A 12,892-nucleotide genomic window follows, 5' to 3' on the forward strand; every position below is an offset into this window, starting at 1 on the left:
TTATTCTTTTCTTAATGCAAAAACACAATACATGCTATAATATGATTATATGTACAATACAAAATTACACAATCTTAAAGCTGCAATACATACTTTTAAAAAGACCTTTAAACGTTAACAGCAATTCATGTCCACACAGTTCTTATACATACATACTGTCAGGGTTGGAGTTGTTTAGGCGAGCCTGAAAGGTTGGGTTATTTCTCATAGCAACAGCAGTGCTGTAAGTGTTATTGTTTGTACCTTCACCACCGATAACAGCATACTGTGCTTCTTCATATTCCTTGCATTGCTTAGTACTACCCTCAGCAATCCTGGATAACCTGTTCACTTCAACATATTCTGCACATGTCTGTGTTTGTGAAATCTTATACCTGTTTGTGCAGGGAATGTACAATATCATTAAACACTACTTTATCACAAGCTGCAGATAGTTGTATACTACTTCCTATGCATACTGTACCTTGTATTGCTATTAGTGAATAATAACCTGCTAAGTGAAATTTAATGTGAACGCTATAAACTACTGTGCTTACTGTATACAAGTAGTACGAAAAATTAGGAATTTCTTGTATATCTGCAGGTATAGGCAACCTCCCTTGGTTCACAACTTTTTAGCTGTTCCCTTGTTTCCCTGCTTTTTTGTTCTTTGATCCCTAATCCAGCTTAAAATTTTCCTTCTACTTGTTTGTTTACTTTTTATAATACAATTATGACTACTGAATCCACGTGTACCACATTAAAAGAAAGAATGGCGCCAGGAATTCCATAAAATATTTTGCATCTGAACGCACATCCCAATAATCTATTATGCACTGAAAAGTGAGGTGGCCATTATGCTTCATTTGTAGCTATCCTCCGCTTGTTACAAAGCGTTACAAACGAAGAACAGTACAAGTAACATCTCTGCAATGAATCCAGTTGCTACGGAAAATGTGGGTAAAAAGCATGGCACAGCCAGAGGGAAGCCATATTGCGCTATCAGAAAATTGACACCTTGCGTTGTCAGCAAAAAGAACTGGAGGACAAAGATATGTGCATTTTACGTACTGCAGCTGGTGAAAAGGCATGTCTCAGGATGAAGCAACGTTGAACAGTGAGAAAATCAAGCCCGTAGCCTTATCCATTGTTGAGTTATGCTTGGCTGAAGGAATCAGTTAGTTAGTTGGTTAGTCAGTAGAAAATTCAGTTAAATATGATTTTTTTAAATTCCGTAGAAACTTGTTGGAAGGGTTTGGGGTCACTCAGAAGGCATTTTTGAGCTTGGCTATGCCTAACAAATACTGCCAAGCTGTTATGAAGGAAATTTGAGGTTGGTTTTAGGGTGATATTTTTGGCAAGAAAGCCTAAAACTGTATGATCGCTAATATACAGTACTACTGTACTGTATGATTGTATGATTATTTTATCTTGAAGCTCTTTATTCATCTGTTACCCTCAATGTTATGCTAAGAGAGCTGCCCTGTTATGAGCTATATCATTGTTAGCAAAGTTATCCCATTATACTGTTCATATAAAATTAATCCTACTGTGCTATAGCCATCAAGTTCAACACTGTACAAGCTAATAATATTATTATATTATTGTATACAGGAGTTTAATGGCCAAAACTAATAAACATAGTGAAGGATGGATTTTGCAAACTGCCCGTGTTGTATATAAACTTGCCCACAAGTGCAAACTAGAGTCTGCGATTATCTCCATGGCCTGCGACAATAGTTGAGATGGATAAATTATTTACTACACATTTGTGTTTCCATATTGTGTATACATTAGAAATGGAGCTGGCAGCAAAGATCACAGCACAGTTGTTGTGATACAAGAATTTTTATACCGTACTATTTTATATGCCCTCATCAAGACCCCCGTAACAACTCTAGGCAACAACAGAAACAATGGCGGATCCAGGATGGGGCATTTGGGGCAAATGCCCCCCCCTCCCCCCCCTCACCTTGTGGAGGAGCCATATACTTCTGATTAAATACTGCACTTTAAGTCAGGCCAAGATCAGCTTATAAAATTCACGAAAATATCTATCATTTGCTACAAATTCACCTGAAAACAAAGTGAACCAAAGTAAAACTAACTATGAAATTGTAAACCAGCACCTTCATGCATACTAAGCGCCTCTAAAAACAATTATTGTGTTGCTGTTGTTTAAGACATTCAGAGCCCTTTAAATAGCTTTTTAAAGACTTCACAACCATCTGCAAAGGCCAAAATAGTTCAAATCAACAGTGAGAGACTACTAAGAGGTGTATTATTTGCTGCTTAAAAATGCAGCTACTAAACAAGAGAATCTGGGTCTTCCCAACCACCTACAACTTGGCCTGTTTGTGCCCCTCCCCTTGCCAGGTCCTGGATCCGCCTCTGAGAAAAGGTTTGTGGCTATATGAAAGTATTTTGCCTTATTTATAGTACATGCATATAATAGCATATTTCTCAACCATGCCTAATCACAACAAAGCACATAGTAAATCATTTCAGACTTAACTCACTGCATTTTCACTTTTTTCACCTTCCTCAGAGAACAAACTACTATCCCAATGGTAACAATTAGTGCAGTTGCTAAAAGTAGAATTATTATTCCAAGAGTAATATTTACTGCTAATCCACTGCCACTACCATCAGAAGTAGAAGTTGTACTAGAATCTGAAAAAATTTGACAGCGACTTAATACGTATGTATGACAACTTTATACCCACATGTACCCTAGCTGTTGAATTATGCCTCAGGTGTTTATTACCTAGCCATGAAATGAGACCATGCAGTGATCATACATCAGATTTTTCTTGGAATTGATTAACGTCAAACTTTTAGTTGTACTCTGCTTGGTATATTTCTCAACTTATGATATAGAATCAAGTTTAAAAAGGATTTAAAATAAACACTTTTTGGTGTACTGTTAATTTGTCATGTGTGGAACTGTAAAGAATTGTCTTCATTATATAAGCACTATTTTGTGCTTCTTTCTGTTGATTAACTCTATACACCCAAGGAAACTGGATGTTTATTGGGACCAGCCATAATTCAAGGCAATACGGTACATGCATTCCAGAATTGGGTTGCATTCACACAGACAACTCACTGGTGACCATCAATACAACTACATTAGATGTATCACTATCTCCATACTCATTAGTAACAATACACTCATAGTCTCCACTATCACTCTGCAGTAAGTTAACAATCATCAGAGTGTGTCCAGACTCTCCACTAATGATTGCTCCATTGTGCCTCCACTGGTACACAAAGTTCTCCACTCCTACACCACTCACTGTGGTAGTGAACATGGCAGTGTGTGTCACCTCTACACTCTGACGCGATGGCATCACTGTTACCTCTGGTAGACCTACATTGTACCAATGAAGTATATAGACACACAGTGGTGTGTTGTGTGGCTAAGAGAGCCAGCAACAAGCCACACCGTGAGTATAAGAAGAAAGCATTTTCATACCAATAACTAAAGCAGAATATTCATTAAAAAATAATTAAGTGAGGTAAACAGCCAAAAAAAGTGGTAGTTCAGTGGTTATAAGTATGTGAATGTTAGGCATAGGATGTCCCTGGTTCGAACCCTGTTCATTTCTTGCGCACTTTTTATCCCATAGTGACTGCTCTATTAGAGTATCTCAATCCCACAAGCATACACTTGTTTAGTTTTTGCTTTATAATTCTGTGGCTGCACCCCCATTGTTTTTTTAACTATACAAGTACACAAAAAAATGGAATTTTCAACTAGAGTAGAGACCATAGCACATCGCTAAAAAGTACTGAAACAAGTTGGAATAGTCCATGATATTAAATCACAGTAAAACAACAAGAAGTGTTATATCCCTACTGTGCATTTCTGTTATGGTATCTTGAGCACAGTAGGGATATAACACTTCTTATTGTTTTACAGTGATTTAATATCATGGACTATTCCAACTTGTTCCAGTACTTTTTATCAATGTGCTATGGTCCCTACTCTAGTTGAAAATTCCAAATTTTTTCGTGTACTTGTTTGTTAACTATTTTTGTAAATAATTTTATTATGACTGGTGAACCCCATGCATACTGCATATGAAATGGTGACGTGCGCCATAGCAATATTAATCACTGTCTGAAAAGTGAAGTATCTATTATGCTTCGTTGTCAGCTATATTCAACCTGTTACACAGCATTTCAAATCAAGAACTGTTCGAAAAGCACCTCTACAATCTACGTACACCAAAAGAAATGATGCCGTGTGCCCCAATTTTATTAATTGTTGTCTGAAAAGTGAAGTATCCATTGCGCTTTGCTGTTGGCTATGTTCAACCCGTTTCACAGCAATACAAATCAAGAACTACCTCTGCAATCAAAACAGCCACTACGAAAAATGTGGATGATTTCCATTTCAAAGGGAAGCCATCACATGCTACCGCTAAATCGACACCTTTCCCTGTCAGCAAAGATAAATGGGACACAAAGGAGGACATTGGTAAGTCCATGAAGAATGCATTGTATGTACTGCAGTATGCCAAAAGGCACCTGTCAGGTCGAAGTGACATTGAACAGTGAAAAATCAAGCCCATAGCCTTAGCCGTTATCAAGTTATGCTTGTCTGAAGGCATCAGTCAGTTACTTACTCAGTCAGTCAGTAGAAAATTCCATTGAATAAAAGTTTTTTAAAATTCCATAGCAACTTGTTGAAAGCATTTTGGGTCGATCTGAAAGCTTGTTTGGGCTTAGTTTCATCTCACCAATACTGCCTCATTGTCGTCAGGGAAAGTTGAGGCTGGTTTGTGGGTGATGTTATTTCATGGGCCACATCTACTCCTTTGTGGTCCCTACTATACAGACAAGTACACAGAAAATTTTGGAATTTTCAACTAGAGTAGGGACCATAACACATCGATAAAAAGTATTGAAACAAGCCGGAGTAGTGGACGATATTAAATCACAGTAAAACAACAAGTGTTATATCCCTACTGTGCACAAGATACCACAATGGAAATGCACAGTAGGGATATGACACTTCTTATTGTTTTACTGTGATTTAATATCGTCCACTACTCTGGCTTGTTTCAATACTTTTTATCGATGTGTTATGGTCCCTACTCTAGTTGAAAATTCCAAATTTTTCTGCATACTTGTTTGTTAGCTTTTTTTGTAAATAAATTATTATGACTGGTGAACCCACACACACCGCATGGCACCGCGTACCCCAATTATCATCTGAAAAGTGAAGCATCCATTACGCTTTGTTGTCAGCTATGTTACACAGCACGTCTAATCAAAAAGCGCCTCTGAAATCCATGCCTACCGAAAGAAGAAATGGTGCCGCGTGCCCCAGTTATATCAATTGTCGTTTGAAAAGTGAAGCATCCATTACGCTTCGTTGTCGGCTATTTTCAACCCGTTACACAGCAGTACGAATCAAGAGCTGTTTGAAAAGCACCTCTGCTATCAAAATAGCTGCTATGACAAATAACGGACGATTTCCGTTATGAAGGGAAGCCATCACGTGCTATCGCCAAATCGACCCTTTTTTTGCTGTCAGCAAAGATGAATGGGACACAAAGGAGGACACTGTAAGTCCATGAAGAATGCATTGTACGTACTGCGGTATGCCAAAAGGCACCTCTTGGGCCAAAGCGGCATCGAACAGTGAAAAAATCAAGCCCGTAGCCTTAGCCGTTATCGAGTTACGCTTGTCTGGAGGCACCAGTCAGTTACTTAGTCAGTCAGTAGAAAATTCCGTTAAATAAATAATTTTAAAAATTCCGTAGCAACTTGTTGAAAGCGTTTCGGGTCGATCTGAAATTTTGTTTGGGCTTAGTTTTACCTAACCAATACTGCCTCATCGTCGTCTGGGAAAATTGAGGCTGGTTTTTGGGTGATATTATTTCGTGGGCCACGCTTACTCCTTTGTGGTCCCTACTATACAGTTACTATCGTACTGTATGATACTATTGTACTGTATGACAAGGCACTGCTACGATGTTAAGCTTACTGTATACATGTGTACACACCAATTTTCAAGCTATTCCCATACAGACAACCTATTTTGTTTCACAACTTTTTAGCTATTCCTTTGTTTCACTACTTTATTCTTTGATCCCTAAAATTCATAATCTTTCCTACTACTTCTAATGATAACAGCTACTGCATGTATTCTGGTGTATTAATTGCTTGTGTAATATTTATCACAGCCAAACAATTATAATTGTGTCCTGCTACTATAATCCACCAAAACCCCACAGATATATACTAATGGGAATTCAATCCCTACTGTATATTTCAGTGTATAACCATGACTGAATTAGGTCCATTAATCTGCAGGTATAGACAACCTCTCTTGTTTCACAACTTTTTAGCTATTCTTTTGTTTCATTACTATTAATTTTCTTTGATCTTTGATTTCCTTCCATTTGTTAGTTCACTTTTTTATAACATATAGGACTACTGAGGTATTGCATTAAAAGAAAGATTGGTACCAGGTGTAGAAAAGGTTTAGTCTACTGTAATAAATGACAAATTACTGTTTATTGTTTCTTAGTCACTGTTTATTATTTCAGAAGTCATTGTTTGTTATTCAGATTTATTTTCCAGTGCTGCCCTTTTCGAAGGTTACCTTTTGTCATAGTATAAATAGCACAGTACTATAACACCTTTTCTCTCTGCTAAAAGACTCTGTAAAGGTTGCTGTTGAACTCTACAAGAAGTTTTATATTGATAGCTGAATTCTACAAGAAGAGCTAATTGAGGAAGAGAGACTGAACTGTTTATTGTTGGTATATACCACAAGATTATTAAATCATTCTTAAATTAAGTTATCTTGAAACCACCAGGCATTCCATGAAATTAATTTTGCACCTGAAATTCCCCAACAAACAAGTATTGAAAACTGAAGTGACAATAAATGTAATTTATTGCTTCGGTCAACATGCATGCTGCAGATGTAGGAATATAAGAACTTGCACATGATTGCTGTGACCTAGGTGCAAGCGATGATCTAAGGGTGTGCTATGACCTAAGCGCGTGCAGGAATGTTGAAATGGTGTCAAGCATTATGTAATTGTCAAACTGGTTTAACAGGTTTCAGTCCTGCGCGACACATGCTCATGCATACGCACGTTCATTGGTTGCTGCATGCAGGTAGGAAGTGCATATATTCATACCAAGGTTGTGCATCCCATCTCTGTAACCTATTTACATTCTTCTTATGTAGTTAAATACTTAAGGTAGTTTTTGCTATGGATGTGCTGCACTTGTTCTTGTGCAGGGGTGGAGAACAGTACGCAAAAGTGGGGGAAGTCATGTGGGGTTGCTGTAAGTTGCAAAGTGTTTTAAAATCATTTACTGTACAAATTAAAGTTGCTGAAGCATACCAACATGCAAAGCTTGCCAATACTAGGGGGATCTGGGGGCGTGTCCTCACAGGAAAATTTTGAGATTTGAATGCTTTGAGATTGAATCTGAGAGTATTTTCAGTGGTACATGCACTATACTCCTATAATATTATAACAATGACCATCATTAAGATACTGTAGATACAGTAGTAAATGAAGGCATTTCAGACAGACTCATGCTCTTGATTACATATACACTGTAGATATAACGTGTTAATGGAACGGATTGAATTAATTGCATAGCAGAACCAACTTATATGATAGTTAGGTGACTGTTCTATTAGAGTATTTCAATCTCGTGCATTCCCAGCACTGATTCATGCAGTGTTCCATTCTTACACAACCTTTAGCACAAATTCTAGTAAATCAAGGCAAAGTAAGTTGGCTAGTGACTACAACAATTGTTTTACTTTAACAACTGGGCATTGGAAAAGTGAGGGGGCATTACCCCTTCGCTTGTAAAAGTGGGGGGATGGGGCAGTTGTCTCCCGTACCCTCCTATTTCTCTGCCCCTGTTCTTGTGCACATAAATTGCTGCTTACTTGTTAACCCCAGTTTGTTTTGTGGTACATACCTCCAGTCCTCAGCTCCACTTTCCTTCATCAGTGCATGGTGTTTGTGTGCACAAGAGTACTCTTTGACTTTAAACTTGAAAAGCGTCTGCATACAATAAAAACTGCTATATTTCTATGTGCATTCATGCGATCAGTGGTATAAAGCCATAACCAATGTCTAAAATCATTGCAGGCTTATATACTATGCATGTAACCTCTTTAGCTCCAGTTGTAAGGTTACCCCTGTTTAGCAATGTCTGTATGTATAGTACTTTGCTGTATTCAAACTCCGAATACAACTGTTCCTGCTGCTTATGCGCTTATGTTCTGTTACATGCCTGCACAAAAAATTGCTGCATACAGTGTATAGTGATGGCTGTTGCTATTTGCAGACTCACGTAATGCTCACTAATGCGCGTGTACGTACATCTGTTGCTGCATACAGGTAGCCACATTTGCATGCAACCATTGGTAGGCCTGCTGTATACATTCATGCTATACTTACACACACTTTTATACTCATGTTACATGTATTTCCACATTCCTTTGTACTAACAAGTCAGAGGCAAGCCATATCACATTATCACAAATCAACACCTGGCTATGCTTTTTAATGGTCATGTTACAGCCTCTGTAGACTTAGCAATGTAATGGTACTGGCGCTGTTTTTAAGCTCCAATACCATAATTAAAATTTCCTTACTGTAGTAAGAATGATAATTTGGGATACTAGCTAAGCACAAAATGCTAGGACAGCAGGATGAATTTGAGCAAATTGTGTAGGTAGGTAAAAACATATGTACCAAATACAGGGTGTGGTATTATTACTATTAAAACAAAATTGCAAATTCAGGTTAATGTGTACCTGAAGAGAAAACAAGAAACATCTTCCTTACTCACTTACTCACCACTACAGATACTTACCAGTAACATCAACAGTGATGGTCTCAGTATCACTTCCAATAGGGTTAGCCACAGTACATGTGTATAATCCAATGTGAATTTTAGTAACACTATTAATGGAGTAGTTAGCACGGAACACTGCACTAGTATTAGTATGAGTCACTGTAGTGATACTAGTGGACTGTACTATTGGACCACTATCCTTCCTCCATGTGAATGTGTCTGGTGGAGAACCTTGTGAGATACAGGACAATGTGAGGGGAGAACCAACAACAACTGTTACAGTAGATGATGATGGAGGGTCTATCATTGGAGCAGCTGTGTAGAGAAATTAAAGATGAGGTGAGGGGATATATAATTGACGGATTCAACATGGGCATATTTTAGGAAGAGCTAGCTATATCACTTTGATGGCCATAATTAGTTTATTGTTCAAGAATTACTTGCATAATGAATAATTTTAGTTTGAAAGGCAGACATATCACCTCCCTTTACTACAAATACATCTGAAACCAAAATTAAACAGTCATCCAGCACCTTTGTGTAAGTGCCTCTAAAAATTATAGTTTGACATGTGTTTAAGCCATTAATAGCTTATGTAACAGCTATAAGACTTCACAACCTTCTTTAATGGCAAAATTGGCTAACTTCAACAGTGAAACATTTATTGAGAGGTGATCGTTTGCTGCTATGTGTATACATCAACCACAACAGATTGTAGCTAGCTAATACACTGGTTGCTCAGAGTGGCTTTCCCCAGTTTAATCTGAACTTGTCTGTGCCCCTCCCCTTTCCCTACAAGTGACTCACTTCTTCTACTAAAGTACACACCAATCCTCATGGTTTGTGCCATCATTGCACTGTTCATCATGATACATGAGTAAATACCTTCATCAGTAGTAGTGAATGCTCTACACAGAATCAAGCTGATTCCTCCTGGAAAAAGTCTGTTACTTTCTTCAAATACTGCAAATACATGATCACCACCACAGTTTGATCCAACAGATATTTGAGCTCCATTAAAGTACCATCCACCCATGTCAGTATTAGTGTTAGCACCAGGAGGCCCCAATCCAGTAGCACAACGAAAAATTGCATTGTCATAATTATTAATCGTAAATGGTTGAATAACAAATGAGTAGTCAGGAATTTGATTTTTAGCCCTGAACATGAAAGGTCTAAACACTGCAATACCTAATATGTACATAGAGAGAATCATGATGAACTAATACTATATCAGTCACTATAATTAGGGACCAGTCTATTTTGCTTTTTTCCCCACCTATTATTCTTTCCAGCAATTCTTTTATTTTTCACCTATTATGCTCCATATTTTGCTCAAGAATTAAAACTTTTGTTCAGCACTGATCTTTGTTAATTGAATATTTCCAATTGCAAAGCTACAGTTTCACCTTAAAGTGACTATTCTATTAGAGTATCTTGATCAGCAATTACTTCTAACATGTAAAGCAAGAAGCTAGCTAATATTGCTTAACATGTGTGACTGTTTTATTAGGGTATCTCAATTGTCACTTGTTGTTCCTGTAACAATTAGCTATGCATTGTCAATATTTTAGCACATTTGACTGTTCTATTAGAGTATCTCGATCTTTTGTGCAATTTTTATGTACAAAAAGTGCACCTATTATGCCAGCATTTTGTTCATTGCTTTTACCCACCCATTATGCCAAAAATTTTGCCGGCAAAATCGATGGGTCCCTAACTATAATGTATCTTGCTTGAATACTAAATTTAGTTATCATAACTATATGTACTAGTTACCAGCATTATAAGCAATAGTTACTGTATCACTTCTTTTTGTATTGCAAGCCACAAAGCCGGCCATAAACTGGCTTTGGTGCTTCCTTTTAACTTGTTTCTGTTTTCTTTACTGCAGGAATTGTGGAGCAAAAGAAGCAGTTGTGTGTATAGCTGTTTGTCTGATTAAATATTTGTATGCATAACACTGAATAAATTGAATGATTCATATACCATAATTCACTTTATTTTGTGATAAAAATTTTCATGTAAAAATATTTTTGTATGATTTACGTGAATGACTGCTCTATTAGAGTAGTTTGATCTGTATAAAATTTTTTGTGCAAGAAATGTTCGTACAATTTTGCAATTTTACAACAAAAAAAGCTAATTAAATGTAAGTAATATTTGCATAACTGAACTGTAGCTGAAGCTCTCATTGTTTGTAGTTGAACTCTTTTTCAGGGTGACTTGTTTCTAACTAAACTCCCTATATGGTGACTTGTTTCCAGCAGATATTTCTACAGGGTGATTTATTATAGCCAATCTCTCTACAGGGTGATTTGTTTCCAGCTGATCTTTCTACAGGGAGATTTGTTTGTAGCTGCATCTCTCTACAAGGTGTCTTGTTTCTAGCTGAGCTTTCTACTGGGTGACGTGTTCCAACTGATCTCTCTACATTGTGATTTGGTTCCAGCACATATTTCTACTGAGTAATTTGTTTGTAGCTGATTTCTATACGGGTTACTTGTTTCTAGCTGATCTCTTCAGGATGACTGCTCTATTAGGATGACTGCTCTATTAGGGTATCTCTATCTCGCACTTGCTACACCTAGTTGGATTTCATGTTATGACTTTGTGGTTTTAAGTCTGATTCTTCTACGTTGCTAATAACTCCTTCACTGTTTATTGCATTTCAGCCAAACTTGATACCAAGATGTGCCTTTATACCCCCTTCTGTGTGCCAAATTTCAAGGCAATCGGATATGGCATTTGCGTTTTATGGCAATTTTTGTAAGTGTGTGAAAAGAGGAAGAAATAAGAGAGCAAATTACATGGGGGCGACTAAATTCAAATTTCAAATTATCTATTCTCGAAAACATATGTATATAACACTCTCAATGAAACTTTTAGAACAGTTTAAAGACACATTGCCATACATGCAAAGTGAGTATTGTAGAAAACAACAATATAGCTTTTGTAATTGGCTTCTAAGGGTAATGATGTATGGCAAAATCAATGATGTGAATCTTGAGGTGATTGATAAAATACTGAAGTGATGGCAGGTCAATCAATGTTCGGAATGCACAAAGGAAATTCAAGGCATACATCTGCGGTTGTGTCTAACCAGAATGCATTAAAAAAACAACAACAATGAAACCTTCCCTTTGATGTTGGCAATCTCAACCTCGAAACATTCAACATGGATTTGCTACACTGTTTGTGTGGTAGTTACTAGTGACACAATGAGTTTAAAGTCTAGAGTTCAGAGGGATAGCGCAAATGACTGGTGAGTTAGAGGCAGACCGAATTTGTACAATGTTCATCAGGCATTCCTCACGTGTAGTGGTCAATGTCATTATTGTCTGTGGTGCACATTTCTGCTTTACTGGCCGTGCAACTCACTACCATGAGTCATGATGGCCATAAATTTTGCAGATATGATTTCACAGTTAATGGCTTAATTTACAGTATAATCGCACCTTACGTGTTTCAAAGTCTAGTATTCATCAAAGCAGTAATATAGAACTGACCTGTTAATGTAATTAAAAATAGCTCCATGAAAGGACCTCCTCTGAATATTTACTGTACTAACAAACAAACTAATCCCACAATCAACCATCATGATAATTATGTAGACCATGAATGTTACATAAATAACTACATAAATACTCAATTCTGTTTTCTGCACACCTGATATATGAAGTGTTAATGGTCCACTGGTATAGTCAACACCACCAATGGTTACAGTACAAGTGATGGTACCAGCATCTTCTGCAAGTAGACTATTACCAGTTACATTTTGTGTTGTCTGACCAGTAGGAAAACATGTTGGAGTATTATGAGCATTGTTAGTAAAACATCCTCCAGTGTTCCACTGGTAATTGGTCACTGTAAATGGTGACCCATCACTTGATGTCACCATACATGTCAGAGTGACACTGCTCAATATGGGATAGTTAAATGTGTTAGTAGATCCACTAACTGGAGTACCAGCTGGATTACTGACAATAGTGACTGTGATTTCTATAGGATCTAGAGTTTAAAAAAAAATTCTGTGAAGTATTTGGTTTTCAAT

At 37.2% G+C, this 12,892-nt stretch overlaps 1 protein-coding gene across 1 annotated transcript in view; it reads right to left on the reverse strand.

The window, feature by feature from the left end:
• LOC136256512 (basement membrane-specific heparan sulfate proteoglycan core protein-like) overlaps nt 1-12,892 on the reverse strand; it is a 54,412-nt gene continuing 41,520 nt past the window's right edge. The window contains exons 17-23 of the mRNA XM_066049489.1: nt 12,508-12,849; nt 9,646-10,029; nt 8,857-9,153; nt 3,089-3,352; nt 2,499-2,652; nt 244-374; nt 1-184 (exon numbers count right to left, since the gene is read on the reverse strand). Coding sequence (XP_065905561.1) covers nt 159-184; nt 244-374; nt 2,499-2,652; nt 3,089-3,352; nt 8,857-9,153; nt 9,646-10,029; nt 12,508-12,849 — 1,598 coding nt within the window. The 3' untranslated portion in view covers nt 1-158. The remainder of the gene's footprint in view (nt 185-243; nt 375-2,498; nt 2,653-3,088; nt 3,353-8,856; nt 9,154-9,645; nt 10,030-12,507; nt 12,850-12,892) is intronic.

Source organism: Dysidea avara, chromosome 5 (genome assembly GCF_963678975.1).
Source record: "Dysidea avara chromosome 5, odDysAvar1.4, whole genome shotgun sequence".
Taxonomy (NCBI): domain Eukaryota; kingdom Metazoa; phylum Porifera; class Demospongiae; order Dictyoceratida; family Dysideidae; genus Dysidea; species Dysidea avara.